At 41.2% G+C, this 23908-nt stretch overlaps 1 protein-coding gene across 2 annotated transcripts in view; it reads right to left on the bottom strand.

The window, feature by feature from the left end:
• The window catches only part of grin2ab (glutamate receptor, ionotropic, N-methyl D-aspartate 2A, b), a 120040-nt gene extending 97560 nt beyond the window's left edge, over positions 1-22480 (bottom strand). The window contains exons 1-2 of one of the 2 annotated variants that reach the window (XM_005929316.2): positions 21080-22480; positions 20093-20299 (exon numbers count right to left, since the gene is read on the bottom strand). In XM_005929316.2, coding sequence (XP_005929378.1) covers positions 20093-20299; positions 21080-21097 — 225 coding nt within the window. In that variant the 5' untranslated portion in view covers positions 21098-22480. Of the gene's footprint in view, positions 1-20092; positions 20300-21079 lie in introns of those variants that run through there. The other variant, XM_005929317.2, reaches the window with a different exon arrangement.
• Positions 22481-23908: the final 1428 nt, after the last annotated feature.

Here is a 23908-nt window from a genome sequence, read left to right as displayed (position 1 = left end):
TACTCCAATTTCATCTTAAGTAGGCTGGACCATTACAGCTATTGCTTAATAACATGCATAAAAAAAGAGCTCCAACTTTCAGTGTTACAAAGTTTAACTACAGATTCAGTCCCTGAGATGTCTGAATTAAAAATTTATTTGGCTGCCACAGCTACCCATCACCTTCCTAGCAGATGCAGCTATGGTATAAGATAATCCTATGTGATTACATTATTTTTAAAAACACTTGATCTCTGACCTTGATCTTAAGGTCAAGGACACTGAGATTCCTTTGGTATCCAGTTGAAAATCCTGAGTGAGTTTTTCTCAAGTTAATTGTCAGTTGTTCACACCCCCTCTTGGCAGCCTGACAAAGAATGACAACAATGCCCCATCAGCTCCTTATGGCTGAGGGGTTAACAGTGTAATTGTAAGCATGATGCTGGTCTTATTTTTTCCATATTATAAAGAAATGCTGCTGTATGAAATCGGGCTAATCGGGTTTATACTGTTAGAAATAAAGAAAAACAGGACTTTATCCTGTAATTAAACAACACAATTTACCTGTGAATTCACAGAATTTTACAAATATTCTATTGTACATGGTGAAAAAGGCATGTTTTTGTTATCTAATTTAAACTAAGTTTATCTTTTTTAAAAAGCTGTCATTTTTACTAAGGCAGTCTCAGTGTTATGTCTTTGTCAGCAAGAAGACTGTAAAAACTGCTGAAATTACAATAAAAGGTCCACAATTTATGCTCTCTTATTTAAAATATTCAGGTTTTCCAAAGTCATTGAGTGGGCTGCATTGGACCCTTTGGTGAGATGGTTCTGACTTGTAGGGCTGTATGTTTGACACCCGATCTAAAGTAAAGCTGTCAGTAAAATCACACAGTCATTTATTCATAGAGAAATTTCATATTTTACAATCTTACATTTTATAGATCTCAGAGAAAATGGTCAGGAAAACAAATTAAACTAAAAATTACTGACTTAAATCAAAATCATCCCAGAACAAAAATAACACATTTAAGTGCACAGCACAACACTTAGATGACACAGGATCATTTAAAAAACGGCTTCACATTTCCACAGGTGCCGTGCATCACCTGTGAATAATCTTAATACATCTTTGCTTTCAAATTACACATTTCGATGTGATTCTCCTGACCTTCGATTGCCGCGATTCATTTTTCCAGGGGTTGTCGTGCGTTTGCTAAAGCACGGCGTGTATCATTATCCACCCACCAGACACTAAATTGCAAAACAAAAATGTTTGCTGTCTTGATTTGATGGCAGAATATGGTGGAAAGAGCTTGTTTGAAATATCACACTTTTATTTGTTTAACATTGACACGAGTTCCAAGTGCCTTCCTGCTTGTCCTCGATAAAAACGGCTGCCTGCTCCCCTCTAGACGCAGTCTTTTAACAGCCCAACAGCCTTATCCCACATCAAAATTTCAGTAACTCTGAGAAATGTGTGCTCATCTGTTAGTGGGGCAGACTTTCAGCCAATTCTTTTAGTCCTCTTTTTTTATGTCACTGTTGTATGTGCGGACATATGTGGTATATGTTAACTCTGCATGACTTCTGTCATTTATATTTCATTGCTGATAAATATGAAAAAACAAGCACAATGCCAAACACCAAAAAGGACATTCTGTCTAATTCATAAGGGGCCTGCACTTGTTCTCTTTGTTACTGTGTTTGTGGCTATGACTATATGCTGTGTGAGTTTGACTTTGAGGGCATTTGTGTTTCTGTGCAGCACCGTGTCACGAAAGAGACAGGTAAGAAAGACGCAGCCCCTATGGAGGAGACTAAAAGGCAAAAGGTGAGACAAGATGAGGGAGGAAAGAAAGGGAAAATAAAGTTATTATGAAAGTGTGCCAAGGTGCAGAAATGTAGTCTTTGAGGCTCGATGCTGTCTGAGAGATGGAGAGAGGACTTATTATAAGGTAACGTTAACTCTCATCTAGGATTCTGTATTTGGGATGCATGAAGTCTGACTGTGATTATTTTGGTTTGTTTTTTTAGTTCCAGAACTAATTAGTTTACATGTCAGAATTCTTTGCATATGTCTGAAGCAGCTGCCAGTCAAAGTTAATTAATTAAAATGATCATGTAAAAAGTGTGTCTGACCCAAAACTGTAAGAACAGCAGGGTTACAAGAACACTGCGCAGCGTGCTGAGCTGGGACTGGCCCGCTCTTATGAATATACAATGAGATTTTTTCTAGATATCAATTATTGAAAAGGACCTGAAACATTAAAATGACACAGGACAGTTGTAGACAATCATTGCCTTGTTAGACAATCTGATGTAATGATAGAATAAATTCACGCTTAAATTTTTAACCAAAAAACGAACGTGCTCTCGTTTTCATGCATGACAAGTGCGCCAATCTCTTACACGATCCATTATTGATGAAAGCAAAGACATTTATTAATCCGCAGAATGCCGTAATGTCTAAAGAACATTACTCTGTACAAAGTTGAGAAAGTGACTGATTTCAGCAGAGCAGATTCATGCATGTAGAACGTTGTTTAGTGATTATCTGTGGACGAATGACAGAGCCGAGACACGTGTATAATCACTACCGTTGTAGAAGTATTTTTGCAAGATTAATCATAACCTAACAGGGTCAATGTAAATAAACTTAGTGTACAGGTAGGGCCTTGGTAAAGGTAGAAATCCCTACCTTGTGGTATGAATCTGACTCCCTATTCCTGAATTTCCAAACTTGAGAGCATTGACCTTGGCAGAACATGCACTCTCCAATAGTTTTTCCAGTTATTTGATTTGGGGATAATTTGGGACTAACTTGGCAGGTGTGCGTATGTGCTGTAACGGCATTTAAAAATCAAAGGTTTTGTTTATCGCTACAAAACGATGAAAAATGATCCAGGCAGCTTGTACTTTTCACTTCCATGCCCCCGTCAGAGACACTCATTATGGTCTAAATGTGCTGCAAATTTTAAAAGCTCCAGGTCAGAATCACTTCTCTTTAAAAATCATGATAGTAATCTTATCAACATGAACCTGATCCAGTTCTTAGTTCCTCAATATCAAATACAGTGCTTAACAGAAACTGAATCAAAACAATATTTTTAATGCTAAAATATAATTATTTTTGTTATCAATTCATTTTCAAATGTTTTACAAAAACAGAAACATTACGATCACATTGCATTTTTTAATTTACATTTCTAAAAAGAAAAATGTATTTTACTGGCTGAATGTTACGCTTAGTTGTTTTCTGACTTCTCGTAGGTCCAGTGTTTCCCCTCAAAGGTTTGTGCAAAAATATGTTTCCTCCCTTGAGATGCTTTGCTCGGCCTTTACTGCAGCACACCTTCAGTAGCTGCTTGTTAACCTGACATCCATACATGGCAATGCCCTAACATTACTTCCACCATGTTTGACAGATGATGCATTATGCTTTGGATCATGAGCTGTTTGTTTCCTTCTCTGTGATTTTCTCTTTTCATCATTCTGGTCTTGGTTTCATCTGTCCAAGGACATTTTTTCTGGGCAGGTTCTTTTAGATTTCACATCTCAACTGTTCTCACTGTTCGAAAACTTCTGGAGCGAACTGTGCCGAAGAAGCCACAGTACTTCTAATCAGAGCAGTAGTGGCCGTTTTCCCAAAATGTCACCATAAACACTGTAATACTTGCACAAGCTCTGAAAACAGATGGGAACGTGCTTCAGATTTGGCACTGGAAATCAGTTTGTGGCAGCTCAGACAGCGCGAAGGACGCTGCATAATGTCAACATCTATGGATGCATCCAAGGAAAAAACCCAAACTCTAGCTTACTCTTTGGCAACAAACTCCAAGATTAAATTTTGCTTAAGAACACGAAGAGACATCTGATGAATGCATTCTTTGATCAGATATGACAAAGATAAATTAATTTTGCTGATGTGGAGTCCCACACGTTTGACGTGAACCTAATCGGGACTACCAAACTGAATTCTTAGTGCCTACAGAGAAGCACGGAGGCTGGAGTGTGATTTTAACGGGCTTTATGAGTGCAGTCTCCAGAAGTCTGGCAGGTAAGGAATTTTCCAGCGTTAGTGATCAAACGCACGCTGCCAAAACCACACAGGAGGTTTCTTTAAGACCAAAAGTTGGAAAAGCTATGACCTGACCAAGGGTGAGTCTGAATACATAAGGCACCTTAAAGGAACGAGCAGATATTAGAAAATTACAAACATAAGGATTAAATCCATCATTAAGGACACAGAACATACTGAAAAAACAAAAGACTTAATCTTTGTTGTGAAATTATACTTTGGAGACTGTTTTCTAATCATAGCCAATCAAAGCTCTTACATAAGAGCAAATAACCAAGCAAACCTCAGGAGTAATGTAATTATGTAAGGTGACACAATTTTGAGTCATTGGGCAATGAAGTGATATTGCAGAGTGATGTACGCACTTCTGTTTTATACATAGAGAAGATCTAGTGTGTGTTTGAATGCGATGGACAGCTGAAACCTGCAACCTTACACATTCGGCATCTGAAATATTGTGATGTGAAATAATACATTTGATGACAGACTCCGACATGAAATCAATCCCTGATCATGCGTGTTTGAGCACGGGAGCCTGGTCAGCATATGGTTTTTGATGTGCTGCTCATTGCTGTTAAAAACTACACTTGGCAGAAGGCGACAGAGGCTTCAAATATCCCCACATCACCAGATGCACTGTCTGGCTGAGACAGCACCTGTCGCCGGCGCAGAAGGAAGCATTATACCTGGCGTAATATATTTTGGATGATCTGTGGCTGTATTGGGAATATTTTTGGCCTGTGCATCCTGCTGCCTGGCAGAGTTCTCAACAAGATCGTGTTGAGGGAGGAAAAGGAATGAAAACTGACTGGACGGGACACACTAAATCATGGAGTGATCAAGGTCCTATTCATGGGGAAAGCTGGTAAAAATTACAGCATCTCCAAGATTTTCAGGAAAGTAACAGCATCATTTTATTTGATGATGCCTTAAAAACTTCATCGCATTTACCAAGATGCATCTCAGCTGCTCCACTGACCATTTCTTTTTAATACACCACATCATCAGGAGGGCAGAATCAATCGGGCAGTGTCATACTCCCAGACATTTGATTACCATGTTATATTTTATGGGCATGTATTAGTATGCAAATGTGTTTTGGATTGAGAAACCAATTGCTGGTAATGCTTTTGCTCACATATTTATCAAATCAGCGTGTTTGTATCTTCAAGGTAAGAAGTGGACTTTTGAAAAACTGCTCCACTGGGTTGTTAGCATTAAATTACGCTAACTGCTTAAATCAAAGTGTGGTTTTTATTAAAAAGCAATCACCCCCCTCCCCCTTTGCAGATTTATTGTTTGTTTTACAGTTACATAATTAAAGCAATAATTATTTTTGTGCAGGTCTTTCAGAGCTGCACTGCCCTCCACACGGCTTGAATAACACAAAAGAATCAACAGCAGAATCAATAAAAACAGAGTTGGTGCTCCAGGAAGTCTCTTAGGTGCCATGTTTGTACAAATTGGAGAGAAGAGAGGCCTCTGACTGAGGCGAAAAAACACAAAGCAACAGCTGACTACATGAGAATACATAACACCATGGATGACTTTAAGCAAATCAATAATAGATAAAAGAGCCTAAATTTTGAAAGCATTTCTTTTCTTGACAGAAACAAGTACAAACAGGTCCTCCCCGACATGGGAAATTAGGGTTTTTTTTAATAGTTTTCTGATGAAAGTGCAAATATCTGTGCATAACACCGTAGGTATGCCCCCTGGGTGTCCATTGATACTTTGAGAATTTACTTCTATTCACGCCATCAAAAGATTTGAACTCCAGCTCCATTTGCATGGTGAGGTATCATCGCTCTGATCTCTGGAGGGACATATGCCCTATTCAGACATGAGATACGTAATCCTGCCGCTTTCATCGCTCTGATAATGTGACAGTTTTCTGTCATTCAGACGCAGGTCACTTTTATACTCCTCACGTCCTTTTAATGTTGCTGTTTTCTGGCAGAGACATTTTATAAGGAGGAGGAGACCGGGCGCTCTGCAAGAACGTGACATGCTAAAGATGGCGGTTTTCCTGCCCTTCTTCTAAAAAAAAAACAATCAACGGCCCAGATAGGAACATTTATTGGCCACTCATATAGCTGACCTGATGCATGGCAGATGCAATTCGCAAATCATCATCACAGGAAAGATAGGTAGGTAAATGTACTTGCCTACTTTGTTTTGGCTTACTGTCTCCATAACACGACTGCTGGGATATTGGACATTCCCATGAGAGGGAGACAGAGAGAGAGAGAGACAATCACGCTGGGTGTGTTATGTTTTGCCATATGAGCAAAAGATTTGGTGCACTGATAACGCGCACTGTCAGCACCTAATGAAGTTTACCAGACTTTCTTTGCTGTTGTCACTGACAGCAGAGTCAATATGTTTGTGCAGCAGCTGCCCCCACTCCTGGATTGGGAATTACAAAAATGCATCACAGAGGATTTTTTTAATCATACTGCAAATTAGAAGCAGAGCTGATTAAATACCGGAGCCACGTATAGTTGACATTTTGTGTCTGCCTATCAGTTAACACAATGGCATGCAGTTCAGGCCTCTGATATGTCAAAGTTAAGAGATCAGGCGCAGCTAGTTCTCATAGTCATTCAAATACGGCTCTGATATGTTCACATGTAAAAGAGGGCATGTCTGAAAGTCCACTGTGTGACTGGAGGTCGTGGCAAAACATTTGTCATACACACTCAGTTCCTGGTATCCATATTTTTATTCAGGATTCTTTTAGAAGTGAGTCTTTTTCTTCTGCCTCCAAAATCAAACAGGTGAAAAGGTAATGACAGAATATTGGTCCAAAAATTTGAAAGATCTCCTAAATTTTCCCTCTTTTAGATGTGCCAAAGAAACAATAATGTTATAGATAAATAATTCCATGTGACACCTTTCTCAGCAACTGTTCATGATTGTCAATTCCCTTAATGCTTAATATAGTGTCTCTATGCTGCAGAAACTGAAAGATCCACCCCTCTGTGTTGAGTCCAAGAAAATCTGTCTTACTTTAACATAATAACGCGCAGATTTAAAACCACTTTAAGTGATGTGACTACAGCAATTGCCAGTATTTTTGTGCTAAACTGAGTAAAAAAATCATCACAAAAACCCCAGTTAAAGAATCTTAATGTGATAACTGAACCATAAATGTTTTTTCTTGAGTAAATAAACAGGTTTTTCCTGCACTGAGGTTTTATTTCAAAATTTAATTAGAGGAAAAACCCCTTTGAGATGCACCATGTAATTTTTTAAACAGGGTCCTCAGACGCAAAACTTATTAAAAATTAAAAATCATTTAAACAATAACAAAAACAAAAATTACATGCATAAATAATGATGCTAATTAATTAAACAGTCTAATAACACAAAAATAACTAACAGCAAAATCAGCAAGGTCATACACAGGAGGGCTCTCCACCATACAAACCGAACTACCTAACAGATCAGCCACAAGTGATATCCAGTCAGTTTAAAGTCAAAAACTGAAATTCTGAAGTACTAAAAGAACAATCAGTTCAGTTCCACCAAAGTCCTAGTCACACAGTTAAGTACATATGATGACTGAACTAAAAGGAGGTTTTAATAAATACAAACTGTATTTATAAACGATGGATGCATCCACCATGACATGATCCCATGTTTCTCGATTGACTCATTTAGGGTGCTTCGAAACCTCAAGTGGCTTGGAATATTAACCATTACTATTTTGGTGTTTTGGAGACATATTTGGATGAACCAAACTATTCATTTGTGCTAGCTAACATAGCTATAAAAGTGCATCCACACTCACAGAAACCTGCTAATTAATGCAAAAATAAAATGCTGATATTGTTGAAAGCACTTACTTCTCCAAAGGTTTGTTTTTACAGTTAACTGCACAGCAAGCCACAGAAAATTACACCACAGTCCAATTAATATAGTCCTTATTTGTAGAAAAAAAGATTACCGTAATTGTCGGGCTATAAGCCGCTACTTTTTGCACAAGCTTTGAACCCTGCGGCTTTTAGTCAGGTGCGGCTTTTCTATGGATTGTCCGTGATTTTTGTCATATCGTAAGACGATTTGTTTTGTGTTCCGCTGTTGTACGGCACTACGTTGCCTGGCGGAAGGATCGGGGTTCAAGAGTGGTATGTTAGTCACATGTCCGTCCGCCAGGCAACGTAGTGCCGTACGAAGTAGCGCGAAAAACAAACTTCAAAGTAGCGGTACGCGTTCAGCGGGAGTCGTGGATGATGAGCGGCGATAAACTTGCAAGTTATGCCCAACTCCACAGGTGGATTCTGACAGCGTGGAAAAGTGTGAAAACATCCACGATCACCAACGGATTTTGAAGGGCTGGACTGCTGCATGATGGAGAGGAGGACACCGCCACGGCCCCTCTGAGGGTGTTCGACTCTGACACTGACAATGAGGATTTCTTTGGTTTTGAAAGTGACAACGAAGGAGAGAAGAAGAGTGGATGACGAAGCCATCCTGAGCCTGTTTGTATCCGACACTGGAGAAGAGGACTTTGGTGGTTTTAGTGCGCAGGAAGAAGAGAAAGATGGTGGTGAATCACTGACTTTTCTTCTTGTTAAAGCCGTGTCACTGCACCTGAGCCTAAAAGGTAGTCCGAATCTATTTTTCTGGTGTGCTGTAGGCTACTCTTATGTACTACATGTGCAAATATGTACCCATAACTTGTTTTTCAAAATATTAATAAAAGTGATGTCTCCAAACAGCCATCTCTTTCCTGACAATTCCCTTTGTGCATATTCTCGTACATATGATAAGTCAACATTGAAACACCTGCGGCTTTTGGTCAGGTGCGGCTAATGTATGTACAAAGCAGGATTTTCCCCTGATTTTAGCTTGTGCGGCTAATATTTAGGTGCGCTTTGTAGTCCGGGAAATACGGTAATCACAAAAAAGAAAAATAGTAATTGAAAACTAGGGCTAATGACAGGCCAATGGATAAGGATTAAGGCCTGATTAATATTAGCCATCTGCTGATATATCAGTGTTTAACAGCTGATGCATGAAAAAACGAGAGGGAGAAACACCCTTCAAACACATTATGTGTTGATATTGCACAGTTGGTCCACCAGCGGGCACTCTGCAACTTGTTACCCTGTTGGCAGTACCTGATTGGAGCAGCACAAACAGACCCAAGTGTGCTGATTGGAGCATAAACAGGTTTTCCACAACTTTTTGTGACAATAAAACAACATTACTTTTAAACTGCATTTTCATATTATCTTAGTAAGAAATATAACAACATATAACACATGTTAGGGAAATCTGCTGGTGTCTCTGAAAGAATATTGCACTTTTAACTCACCAGAAATCATGATTATCAGCAATTTCCTTGCATCTTCAGACTTATTCCAGTCTATTGCCATAATTTCAGCAACTAAAATATCAAGATTCATATTTTTAACTCTGCCTCATGCATATTGGAAGATGTTGGATTTTAATATTCCAAACACAGAAGAGAATAGAGTGGTCACTGAAAACGATCAAAAAGCATGTCTGAATTATTAATCTGTAAACAACATGGAAAATTGGAACATTATGTTGGAAGACATGGAAGATTATGATGTTTCAGTAAGTCTAAGATTAAGTTACATTTATGCAGTCAAATGCATTTTTATCAAATAGACAGGCGGAAAGCCAGTCATGGGCAATATACATTTAGTAATGCGTTAGGTTTGTTTTAAATCAAATGTATCATAAAAAATGTGACGACATCAGTCTAGAGGTGACATATGCCAGCCTCCAGCCCCCTGAAGTGCATAAACTAAAAATAGCACAAAGACAAGACGAGCAGACTTGAGTACAGATTGTTCACATTTTCTTTTCAGCAGTCCTAGAAAGTCAATAATCCAGATCAGCAGGCTGACTCATTTACTTGAGGCTAGAATTTACAGTTTGAAAACTCCAGATCTAAAAAATGTATGCTGTAGTGACGCTACAATGTATACAAGATAGAACAGGGAAAAAGCTCAGCAATGACGAGGAATAAGATAAAGCAGGCACAGTAACAGACTATTCATGTCAGCAGATCAAACGGTTAACTAAATTTAACTTAATGCATCCCAAAACAAAACATAAGAGGAAAAAAACAGACATACACAACATTTTTCATTCAAAGAAACTTCAAAATCAGATACTCTGATTACACTGTGAGAGAAGGGTATTGTGCATTTCATTGTGGAGATTATAGTAAAAATTCAAAAAGAAAAAAAGACCGTTTCTTCAAGGTAATGGAAAAGTCAGGGATTGCCATCATCACCATGGATGGATAAAGCACGGACTATTTTAACCTGAGGTCATGAAATTTCCTGTAATGGAACCATTTTCACCTTTCCTTGAAGTGAAGAAACTGTACCAGTGTTGGAAATGGGCGAGCTCTAGCCTACAGGGTCAGCGTCCTGCCATGAAAAGTCAATCAAAATTTAATGAAGCCATGCAAAAATTTACCTTGACACGATGAAAGATTTTCAAGTCACGGGCACTCAAAGAGCACTCAAAGTTTTCATTTTTTTGTGTGTTATTTTTCCAGCATTTGTAACTGTAACCAAATCAGTTTTATATGCAGAATTCCAAATCTCACAATCTGAAGCCAAATCTGTGGATTTGGATTCTGCACGATTTTTATAAACCCCAACTTTGAGCATCAATGTCAGAGAGTGGATATAGGTTAACTGGTAACTCTAAATCACCCATAGGTGTGAATGTGAGTGCAACTGGTTGTTTGTCTGTATGTGTTAGGCCTGTGACAGACAACCTGTCCAGGGTGTACCATGCCTCTCGCTCTGGGATAGACTCCACCCCTGCCCCCTTATCCCCTAAAAAGGATAAGCAGAAGAGAATGGATGGATGGATGGATGGATGGATGGATGTCATTGGAGACGTCATAATATGTCTATGACACAGACTTGCTGAAACACTGAATGTTTTCTCTGTTGAAAAGTTGCACTTGGGGTTTGTGAAAACTCATTTTTTCCCAATTATAGGCCAATCTCCAACCTTCCTTTCATATCAAAAATCCTTGAAAGAGTAGTTGTCAAACAGCTAACAGATCATCTGCAGAGGAATGGTTTATTTGAAGAGTTTCAGTCAGGTTTCAGAGTTCATCACAGCACAGAAACAGCTTTAGTGAAGGTTACAAATGATCTTCTTATGGCCTCTGACAGTGGACTCATCTCTGTGCTTGTCCTGCTAGACCTTAGTGCAGCATTCGATACTGTTGACCATAATATCCTATTAGAGCGATTAGAACATGCTGTAGGTATTACAGGTACTGCACTGCAGTGGTTTGTATCATATCTATCTAATAGACTCCAATTTGTGCATGTAAATGGAGAGTCCTCTTCACACACTGAGGTTAATTATGGAGTTCCACAGGGTTCAGTGCTAGGACCAATTCTGTTTACATTATACATGCTTCCCTTAGGCAGCATCATTAGAAGACATAGCATACATTTTCACTGCTATGCAGATGACACCCAGCTCTATCTGTCCATGAAGCCAGATAACACACACCAATTAGTTAAACTGCAGGAATGTCTTAAAGACATAAAGACCTGGATGGCCGCTAACTTTCTGCTTCTTAATTCAGATAAAACTGAGGTTATTGTACTCGGCCCTGAAAATCTTAGAAATATGGTATCTAACCAGATTCTTACTCTGGATGGCATTACCTTGGCCTCCAGTAACGCGGTGAGGAACCTTGGACGCACATATTAAACAAATATGTAAGACTGCGTTCTTCCATTTGCGCAACATCTCTAAAATTAGAAATATCTTGTCTCAGAGTGACGCTGAAAAACTAGTTCATGCATTTATTACTTCCAGGCTGGACTACTGTAATTCATTATTATCAGGATGTCCAAAAAACTTGCTGAAAAGCCTTCAGCTAATCCAAAATGCTGCAGCAAGAGTCCTGACAGGGACTAGAAAGAGAGAGCATATTTCTCCTGTTTTGGCTTCCCTTCATTGGCTTCCTGTTAAATCCAGAATTGAATTCAAAATCCTGCTCCTCACATACAAGGTCTTAAATAATCAGGCCCCATCTTATCTTAATGACCTTGTAGTACCATATCACCCTATTAGAGCACTTCGCTCTCGCTCTGCAGGCCTACTTGTTGTTCCTAGAGTATTTAAAAGTAGAATGGGAGGAGAGCCTTCAGTTTTCAGGCCCCTCTTCTGTGGAACCAGCTTCCAGTTTGGATTCGGGAGACAGACACTATCTCTACTTTTAAGATTAGGCTTAAAACTTTCCTTTTTGCTAAAGCATATAGTTAGGGCTGGACCAGGTGACCCTGAATCCTCCCTTAGTTATGCTGCAATAGAATGCTGGGGGATTCCCATGATGCATTGAGTTTTTCCTTTCCAGTCACCTTTCTCACTCACTATGTGTTAACAGACCTCTCTGCATTGAATCATATCTGTTATTAATCTCTGTCTCTCTTCCACAGCATGTCTTTTATCCTGTCTTCCTTCTCTCACCCCAACCGGTCGCAGCAGATGGCCGCCCCTCCCTGAGCCTGGTTCTGCCGGAGGTTTCTTCCTGTTAAAAGGGAGTTTTTCCTTTCCACTGTCGCCAAAGTGCTTGCTCATAGGGGGTCATATGATTGTTGGGTTTTTCTCTGTATCTATGAAGCGCCTTGAGGCGACTTTTGTTGTGATTTGGCGCTATATAAATAAAATTGAATTGAATTGAATTGAAATTCCCCCATATTTTCATACCAGGCACATCTTCTAGCTGGGATTCCTCCATTGGTGTCCACATATTCTATAAAATAGTTTAGATAATGTTCCTAAACGTCTTTTGAGTTTTGAATCTGATATTCTTTCAAGTTCTACTCTGATAGTGTTAAATTCTTGTTATGTCAGTTTGTACTGGTGGCCCATTTCCATCATCAGATTGTAATTTTCTGCTGGGCTGGGGAACCGACTGTATGGCACCAAGTAAGCTTCATTTGTTCATGAAGATGCTCAGTCTTATTTGTGTTAACTCTCTGTTGTACTTCCGACAGATGTACCCACATTTTAATCACCAGTACTTAAATGTTACTATCATTATAGATTTGATTTGCTGTAAAGGATCCAAAATTGTTTTAAGAGAAACCTCATACAGGTCCGCTGTGAAAAATTCATTCCAAAAAACTGCCAGTCTACAGCTCAAACAACCATATTTGATGAAGCATCTGCATCACATGACAGCAGCCGATGTGTTTTCTTGTGTTTCAGCCCAAACAACAGGAAAATTACAAACACAGACATGATAAGAAGTTATAATAAAAGAGCAATTCAAATCCCTTTCAAAAGTCTTTAATAACAAATTATCAAACAACTGCTGAACAAGCTGCCTTTGACGTTCCAGTCAGCTCGCTTCAACACACGCTGGATTGGACAGCAGGCAGCAGCCAAACGAGACAGTCATTAGGTTTTTACTGTGCCCAAATGCTCCCAGTATAAAGTATAAAAGTCGTAGGTTTACAGCTGTGTTGAGTTGCCCTCTATCCAGGGTCACTCTGAGTCTGAGGACAAGCCTTGTTAAGCTAGCAAAACAGGTGGTGCTCAGAAGTGCCACACAGGCTTTTTTTGTTTGATACACACGGAACGAGGGTTTCATTTCAGCTAAAGTCACCTCACCAAACTGTCTGGTAAAGAAAGTTAAGCACGTGCTCAGAAACAAAACGAAACATTTGTGGGCTGCAATTCTCGAATCTTTTTAGAAGCTTATTTCTTGTGTACGCATGAAACAAGCCTTAAAAGAAAACCCTCAGTGATGTGTGTGTGTGTGTGTGTGTGTGTGTGTGTGTGTGTGTGTGTGTGTGTGTGTGTTTTAACTCTAATTATATTTACTGAAGTAAGGAAGAAATAATATGGGGAAGAAAATAAAGCCATGTTACTTGGGCTAAAGCTGATTGATAAAATTCCTTATGGACTTAACATCATTGGCACAGTTAGTGCTGTGCACACAGCGCCAGCCTTTCCTTTTTGTAGCTGTAGCTGCTGGGTTTTCTAGAGAATTACATTTACTATTTTTTTATACATTGCCTTTTGCCAATAGAAAGACGGTGCTGCAGTAAAAAAAAAAGTGTGTGTGGCTCCATAATACCATTGTCTAAAGAAAGCCCTACTGTGCATGTGTTATCTCCTCTGGTTTAATAATGTCTGATTCATTGTAAAAATGTCTTAATCATCTCAGTCACACATTGAGCTAATTGTGCCATAACATATGTAAGGCATGAAACTGTGAGAGCAGGAACTACATTTCATGGAATTAGAGAGACTTCAGCTACACACCAATCTGTGTTAGAGACAAAAAAAGTGATGAAGTAATGCTGATACCTTTATGTGAATGATCTGGTCCTCGTAGCCATGAAAAACTGAATCAAATTGGATTTAAAAAGCTAAAGAATGTCTTAACTAGGACAGTGTTATATCAGTCTCAACCAAAATCTGGTGTCTGTAAAAGCATAAAATTGGAATATGGGTTTTGGGTGTTAAGTTGGCCGAAATGACAGAGCCAGGCTGGCCGCACTTAGGCACCTCCTAAGCCTCTTTCTCAGCCTAGGAAAAAAAACCCTTCAGTGACAAAGTGTAAGAGGCATCATTTAAGGTAACAACCCGGCCTCCTAGGAATCTGGATTCTTCTCAGAGCCACATGTTGTGCCTAATACTAATCAAGCTAATTCTAAAGCACAGCATTCAAATAGGCACATAAGGGGGAGGTTACAATCCAAAATGAAACTTCCACCATCTTGAAAGCCTTAAGCTTTCAATTGAAAGATTAATACTGACATCAAAGGGGAGCAATCTGTCCGCATCCATTTATTTAAATATATATTTTCAGAAAAAAGCCTGCTATCAGTATTGAGGATTAACTATTTTGAAGGAACATTGTCAATTCACAGTAACCCCAATCAGTAGTTTTATAATAATTATGGATATAATAAAATTATAGGTGTTGATCCTGCAGCAGATCCTCTTGGCAATATGACTTTTAGGTTTTATTTTTGTTTTTACCCATCCGTGTTTTAGGAAGGTCTCTCCACTCATCAACTAGATTTGCAGCGAGAACAGGCAGTTTGATTTTTGTTTTTTTCAGTAAAAACATCAGATAAATCCAGTAAGTGCTCTCAGCCTCGCGGTAGTGACTCTAACTAGTGCCATATACAGTGTGTTTCGCTAGGGAGTTACTGTAATTGAAAACAGTCATTAAAAAGGGAGCATTCTTACTTCATTAAGTAGCTGGAGGCACCTCTCAACATGAACGTTTATGTTGATCCATGCCTGCTGGATTTCTTAATAAGCAATTGTTTGCTAACATGTCCACTATAACATTGGAAGGTGCTAATTTATTAATATTGTTTTTGCAGAAATTTATGCTATGGGCAAGTACACCCCCATCCCCCAAAATTAACGCTGCTTTAACAATACGTTTTACTTATCAGCCAGTTTCAGGTCCTTGAACAAAGACTGTATATAAAAGATGCGCATAGCCATTGCCATCCCTCATTGGTTAGTAAAGTCCTGTCTTTGGGTGAAGTCATGAGCGAGTGAATCTGACAGAGACGCAAACACAACAGTTTTCACTTGTTTCTTCAATTTGTCCTGATGCACTTGGATTTAAATCCAGCTTCCTGTCTCTCTGTGTACCTGACCTGTCCCACTACATGATATTCACACAATAGTGTGATTCTTGTCTGTCCTTGCATGTGATTGGCCACATGCTCAGCCCTGAGCAGGAAGGGCTGAAGACTTGGCTCTGCCCGACAGAGTCGGCTCTTTTCGTGCGCTACAATCGGCTCTTAGAGTCATTTGTGAACAACACATCATTAAATGACATCATAAATTTATCAGGGAAAGAGTTTACTGAGGTCATAGATAAATGCGAAGGTCTTTTTTTTCACAAACTTCTTTTTGCAATCAAAAGAGTCGACCCCCTTAAAGCCCTTCAACACTGTCTTCCCTTTTCAGACCCAGATGTTACATCCATCTTTTATATAGAGTCTTTGGCATTGGGCTGCTTGGAGATGGTGGCCAGCAATGACAACCAAGATTCGCCTCAGATTGATAAGGGGCCTGGCAGAGCCGTTCTATTAAGACATTTTTTTACCTATTAAAAACTGTTCTGTTGAGTCTCTCCCCAGAATTGGACTCCCTTCACTTTTTACTGGGAGAGTATGACTGTTATGTTTCGCTCAGTGATAAACTGCTGAGATGTATTGACGTTCCTGCAGCCCTGTCAATACAGGTCAATAAAAGTTATAAATTACTTAACATCCCACCCCTCCTTATCTCACTACAAGCTCAATATAAAATGTTAATAATAACAGATTGCTTTTCAGCTAAAACTATTTGTATGGACAAAGTGAAAATGGCATGAACCGCTGTTATAAGGTAAAGTGAATACAGCAGCATGGATGGTGTCGTTAAACCATAATGAAAAATAAAATTACTTTCATGATTTCTAATTGTATTACTGAAATGTTAATGCAGTATAGCAGTCTACATGAAGACATCTATAGAAAAAAATAAAGGAATTGAAAGGCCATTTGATGGACTATCCAGCTGGTCCCTCCATCTGCAACAGAGACATTTGGGATGAAACTGTTTTGACAGGTTTGCTGATGAAAATAGAATCATGAAATGCTAATTCTTCTCAAGATGTATAGATGGCAATTTCTTGGTTACAGCCCTATTATGCTTGTCACGTCTCTAAATCCACCCCGAAAGCACCTCTCAAGCAGGATGAAGATTATCTCGATTTCCAGCACCACAACCATCTGCCTTTGAGTCATGAAAAACACAGATACAAGTTTTGAGATTGATTAAAGGTGGGTTTTTCATTCTCAAATCCAAATCCTCGCCTGAGCAATGAGAATATGATTTATCAGGTTAAAAAACAAACAAAAACGCCAATTTTAAGATTTATTCCAATCCGATTACTTAAATCCTATCCATAAAGTTCTGAAAGACTGTGCTGAAACTGGATAAGACTTATCTGAAATCTGAAGCAGATGGAAACACTTTAAAACCATTAAAAATTCACTAGAGATGTCGTGCACCAGCTATAACCATTAGGCACAGGCACATAGGCAGGTCAAACTGCCACCAGGTTCAGTTAGAATCTAAACTGTAGGGCTACAGCTTCGACTCGCAATACTGGTAACCGCAACAATGATGCAGTCATGTCTCTTATTCTTAGTTATGAATTCATATAACATTTAGGAAAATTTAGGTTAGGCGATAAATTTATCACCACTAGCAACTTTTGGGCCTATCATGTTAAAGCAGGGACTCTCACACACCAGAAAAGTGTGTTAAGGCACGCAGTGGTTCTACGAAATGGCATCTACTGTCAGCTTGATTTAAAAATGATCAGTTCAAAAACCTGTATTAGTCAAACCCTACTTAATATCACACATGGCTCACTAACTCTTTAAATGAGAGTACCAGCTGTGTTTTGATTAAATGATTAAACAGTGCACGTTTGTAAGAGGCGTTTGGGTTATTAACTTGCATCTGAGACTGCACTATCACACATCAATGTACAGAAGATCAGCAGGGGTCAAAATACTCATTATCATATGTCACTCTGTCCCTTTTACTGGAAATGGCTAAGAAAAGGAAAATGAAAACACTAATTTTCATCCTCTCAGCCCTCGGTGTAAGACGAATCTGAAGTGCCATTGTATTTACAAAAAGGCACTGGCTTTTTCGTTCTAGGGGTGAACAAGAAAATGGGTTCAAACTGTCTGCCGCCGGGTCGCGTGTAACCAAATTTCGACCGCGGATGTTTTCTTGCGACGAGATTATCCGAAGTAACAAAGTGCAGGCCCAACAGCGGGTTTAATTGACTTTGAAGAAAGCACTCACTCAGCAGATAACAGCTAAAAGGCCACGCCAGAGGCTCGGTGGCTGCACGTGGCTTGGCTGCTAATGTCGTAGGCAGAATTCCGACATCGAAAACCTTAAACCCACAGTTTGTCAACTTGGATAGGGAGCTCCAAACAAAAACAGTGTGCACATAAGAGGATTATTTGCTGTAGCTCCTATCACGGGATATGTCAATACCTTCTTCTGGACAAATACAGCTACAACACAGGGCAGGAAGGTAAATAATTCCACCCACAAGTTTCCCTGGCTTTTCTTTTCCTTTGTTTTTGTTTTTTTTGTAAGTATCTTTGTAATTTTTTCTCATAATGCTCAAGGTTGCAGTCTTGTGTGAGCACTCCTACCTAAAATCCACTAAACTGTAGGAAAAAGAGACCATATGAGTAAAAACTTAAAAATAAAAACACAGTATCTAGTACCTGAAAGGCACCAAAGCAATATTTGTACAGTTCAGTCAGTGTTATAATCAAAGAGTCAATCTTCACACAAAGCCATTCTGGTGGTATGACCACATCACAGTAAATGCACAATAATAATTGCATAGTTTTGGATCATTTCAGTATATCTCGCAGTTCAACAGAGGTAAAAAAAAAAAAAAAAAAGACCTCTATGTATCTTTCATGAAAAGAAAGACTTCTGCATGATCGCTCCCTGAACCTTTCCCACACTTGCAGGCATATGTAGATTTTGGGCTAAATTTGGGCTCTGACTCTAAAAATGTCTCGCACAATATTAAAAACCAAAACACAGAGCCCTGGTTGACACAGAGCAGTGTGAAGGCACACCTCCTGCAGCCCCTCTGATGCAAGAAACCTCTCCGAATCCCTGTGTAAATGTAGTACATTTGTGCTTCAGCAGAGCCATGGGGAGAGAAAGCCAGTTCCACTTAGGTGCCACCAAAATAATCCCCAAGGGGCCTGCCAGGCAGCACAACAACATGTTGGCACTGGCACATTAAAAAACGAGAAATTAAAATCGATTTAACTGCGGAAATCCAAAACAACAGGGCCTCACTTCTGACAGTGCTGACAAGAAGCTTAGACGCAATGAGTTCTGATGTACTTTACCTGCTTGTCCAACAATGGAGCCGGTTCAGTGCACAGCTCAGTCAGATGCATCTCGACACATCACTTCAACACTATGTCATCCCGGAGCCCAAATGGGACTCAGAATATGGTATGCATCACATCACAGAGATTTTTTTAAGGTCTTTCCTGTTTAGCTTTGTCTCAGTAGTTGGTTAATAGCAGACTGCAAAGCGATGAAAATACAAGGCCCAACTGAGCAGGAAATTCTCTCTGGAGTGATAACAACAAGACAGAAAGTGAATAGAAAAGTAGGCCTGTTATAAAATACTGTTGAGCTTTTTTAAAAGGTGCTGTGACATCACACCCAGAATTCATTGCTGCTTTGCACGAGATATTTATATTAATGAAGGTAGCAACAGCACTCGACATTCTCTGCTCCCCACTCTATTGCGTTTATGCCCTACAGAGTTGATCTCCTTTTGTGTCATCCCACTATTCAGGAAAATAGGCTACTGCTGAGCACAACATCAGTCTCTCTTCTCAGTTCTCTACAACACCACAATGAGTCTGGCACAGCACGGATGATAATTTGCTCTAAATGATTATGATAAATGTGCATTCATTCATACATAATATTAAGTAGTCAAAATTGAGGGCATCCGTTTGCCAACAGGAACGATGGGGATCATTCATGATGAAGATTTATGGCCATTCAGGGCTATACATCCTGTCATCCTGTCACGTCACACTCCTATTTTCTTATATTTACCCCCTCCAGTGTAACATCTATGTGTGTTTATGTGTGTGCATGTCCATGAGCGTGCGTGCGCGTTCGTGTGAAGGCCTCAGTGTCCCTGAGAAAAGGAGAAGACACTTTGTGTGTCAGACTTGGCACGCCAAGCAGGAGGAAAACGGAAGAAAATGTGTTTCTACAACGTGACTGCATTCAAAGCCTGAAAACTGTAATTTGAGATATGAATTCATTACATGGCTTCTCATCAGCAGCCGGGGGATAATGTGATGCAACAGCGCCGCTTAGCGTCGCTCGGCGCTCCGTCTAAAAGAAGAGCGTCGCTCTCTCCTTGAACGCAGCTGTCCTTACCTTCGGTGTCACAAAGCGCGGCTGCTGCGGGGTTGTGTTCGCGGAGGTTTTGCGCCTTCTTCTGCGGAGTCCGTGCGATGAATGTTGACTTGTGCTGCCGTGGTGCGAGGGCCCATGTGGGCAGCCACCGTGACCTGTCCGTTTACTGGCATTTTGGTTCCTTCTCACGGCGTCGGTGAAACCAGAGGAAAAGTGTTCAAACTTGATCTGAAAATAAAAAAGAAAGAAACGAAAAGATACCAGATTTTAACACTGCGCCGCAAGCTCCCAGGACTTGATGACTTTGTCGCTTTTCTATAAATAGGCGCGAGCGTACAGGCAGGTGCTTATGTGAGCTATAAACAGTTTTAACCAATGTCGTTTTACTTCTCGCACCTCATTAGCATTTTAACAGTTTGAACAGCATCAAATACCCGCTAGCTGTCTGCGTGGTTTTTGTTTCCGCGCGCGTGCGTGGTTATATGTTTGTGTGAGTCGGAGCAGAAGTGCGCGCGTGCCTGCGTCTCTCTATTGGGGGATTATTGGAGGGAAAAGCTCGCCGTGACGAAAACACAAGTTCATATCATAGGTGTAGGCTACGGTGAAAAGGACGAATTAGTGCTCTCTCCCTCCGTGCGCGCGCGTGTGCTTGTATGTGTGTTTCAGAGAGAGAGAAAGCGGGGGGGAACGACGGAGTAAAAACAGCCTGTGGCTCTTTGGCGAATATTCCCCTCACGCTCCTCTCTCCGGTGCCGGGCTTCGTTTATGTAGGGCATGCAGCAGGTTGTGTGACGAGGACTCGGACAAGCGTAAGAGCGCGGAGGAACCCGAACCAGGCACACACCACCCCGCCGCTGTTCCACTTTAAGGAGAGCTAGAGTGCGGCAGATATTAAAACCACCGGATCCCGACAAATGCCGCTCATTTTCCGCGTCTTTGGTGACAGAGTTAGTTTTGACCCAACCTAAAAAAAAATAAAATAAAAAAGAAAACACTAATTACGCTCACCCCATTCCCGTGACACATCTCTCCAGGCGGCCAGGTGGAGATGACATTGCAGCCTGTTACTCCATTCGGGTGCCCTCGGCAGGAGTGGGAATCGCATACGACTCTCCGTCAGATTAATCCATCAATTTCTCCTCCATTCAATTTCCCTTCCCCAAAAAACGAAACCACACGGATAAATCCACCTGTCTGGTTCTGAAGACTTCCCCCCTCCACCGCCACCTCTCCCACCCGTAGATAGGTAGTATTCCTCTCGGTTTAGATGTCAAACGCCGTCCATTCAACGGGAGAGACGGGGTGGGGGAAAAAGCCCCCTGGCGCGCGGGGATCAGTTAGACTCTAGAATCCAAAATAACCGTTGGTTTGGAATCTCCAGCGGCAGCCCCGCGCGTTCCGCAGTGAGGGCTCGTGGACAGGTCCGCGCGCCTCCTCCTCCTCCTCCTCTCCTGTCCTCCTCCTCCTTGCGCCGCTCGCGGATTCTTGGAGACTGAAGGGGGGGATTCCGTCACAAATAACATCAAAACACACACACATACATATATATTCACACACTCTCTCTCTCTCCCTATCTTTTCTCACTTGCCCTCCCTCTCTCCCCCCCTCTTCTCCTCCTCCTGCTGCTGCTCCCCTCACGCGCTCTCCGACGAGCACCGCACTCCAAGCCGCCCTAAACAATTCGGAACAAGTTCAAACGGGTCGAGTTATTTTTGTAGCTTTCCGCGCCGCACGACCGAGGTGACGCTCGGCAGCCGACCGAGCCGTCCGGGCGGAGAGGAAGAAGGAAATATTCTCCCGACAGTGTCTTTACCCCGCAGCAGCCCGGCCGCCCACGCTCCGCTAGCTGAAGGTACTTACACATCAGCCTAGTTAATTAAACATATAAGGGGTAGAGGAGGCAGTGGTGAGGGGGTGCAGACTTGGGTGACTTCATCTTCCCATTATAAAAAAAGGAAAAAAAAAAAGATAAAAAGATATGTGGGGAGTTAAGAAGGAGCGTGCTAGGGAAATTTCGCCATGTCTACCCCCCTAAGAAAAAAAGAGCGACTCCAACTTCACAGCTCGTTAAAACTGACATGTCGCTTCCTTGTCTGTCCTGGTCGTGTTTTCTCCCTCTCCGGGTCGTTCCCTTTCCCTCGTGCGTCCTCTCCCAGGCAGAAAAAAAGAAACGAAAGCGCGAGAGGGGGTATGGCGCACAGCATCATCCGTCGTTTATGGCATCACCTGGTGCCATCTCTCTAAAGCGAAGCCGCGCGCGCGTGTTTGTTCCTGGATGCCGGTGTCATTGTGCGCGCGCGCGTGTGTTTGTGACGACTGTCTCGGCGTCAAAGAAGTCGCCGCGTCGCGCCTCCTCTGCTCTTCAGCTGCGCGCAGATGAAACATTTCAATATCTGCTCAACTGTTATAACCCAATCTATTGGTCCCCCTGCAGACACCTCAACTCTTCCTCACAATTAAAACGCAGAGCCCTTAAAAATAAATAAATAAATACAAATTACCGCACCGGAAAACGTTTTTATTGCTGATTGTGTGTCATGTTCTCTCATCAGCGCCGGAGTTTGTTAAGAGCCGCGGCTCAGATAAGGGGAAATAGAAGCAACGCGAGTGAATTACACAGTCTCAATTGAACATAATTAGCAGATCAAAACTGAAGCACAGGGGGTCCTCGGGGAACGCTGACACCCCCCCATCTCTCTCTCTCTTCCTCCCCCCACCTCCATCACTCTCTCTGCATCTCCCTCTGAGTGTTGCCTTGGAGTCCCATTGCAGACAGATGGTGTAGATCCTGCATGGGGTCATGTTAGCAGGCCGGGGCTCTACTAGGACTGGCTGTCATAAGCCTAGTTACCCTTTGAGGCAAGAAGCAGCGCAGCATAAGCAGATCAGAGGGCTTATTATTAAGGAACAGTTCACTACCCTCTTCTTCTTCCTCCACCTCCTCCGCTTATATCCCTAGCAGAACGAAAAAAGGAAAGAAAGGAAGAAAAATCTCCACCTGTTGAGGTCCTCTATCCTCCTCCGTCAGAGCTCGAGCCTCCCAGGCTTGGAATAAAAGAAATACATGATTGCATAACACGGGTATGGGGGAAAAAGAAGGGAGAAGACCACACAAAAGTAGATAATGGTCTTACTTTTTTCTTTTTCTTTTGAGGAATAATAAATCCCGGTTTCGAATATAATAGGTCTGCTTTCAGACTCTCCCACCCACCACCAGCTCCCACTGCTATTTACCCATTAGAGGCATCCTGGTGGGACAGGCCAGACTCAGACACTGCCTTGGGAGATGTACGTTGTGTGATGCCATTAACAATGACTTTCATTCTTAGTATCTTAAACAAAATTTAAAAAAAAGACAAAAAAAATAGCCCCAATGGAGTACGATTGTCTCATTCTATATTTAAACACCAGGCTGTTGCCAAGGAAATAAACTCATGCGTTTGTTTTTTTTCTCTCCTGACCACATAAATAAGCTTTTAAAAGCCGTATTTCCCTTAATCTCATTCAAGGGAATTTATGCCTGAAAGACCTCTCTGTTGTAATTTCGGGGACGCGACCATTCTGCATGCGCACAGGCTTGAGGATGGCTGTGATTTAGACTATGGACTGCACAGTGTCCTGTGTGCAGTCTGGGTATTTAAGCAGCTGATGGGAAACCAATAGAGTTACAACAGCGTGAACACGCACCCCTGCTGATGTAATAGATTTATAACTGCCGGTCTCAGTCATCATGCATCTTTCATTGGCCAGCAGCACGCTAAATAGAAGTTACCCAGGCATGTCGTGCCGCCCAGACAGTGCCGGACACACACACACACACACACACACACACACACA

The sequence above is a fragment of the Haplochromis burtoni genome, unplaced genomic scaffold, assembly GCF_018398535.1.
Source record: "Haplochromis burtoni strain Fernald_Lab_line unplaced genomic scaffold, NCSU_Asbu1 Contig_122, whole genome shotgun sequence".
Classification (NCBI taxonomy): Eukaryota; Metazoa; Chordata; class Actinopteri; order Cichliformes; family Cichlidae; genus Haplochromis; species Haplochromis burtoni.
This window is presented reverse-complemented; position numbering and strand designations above follow the sequence as displayed.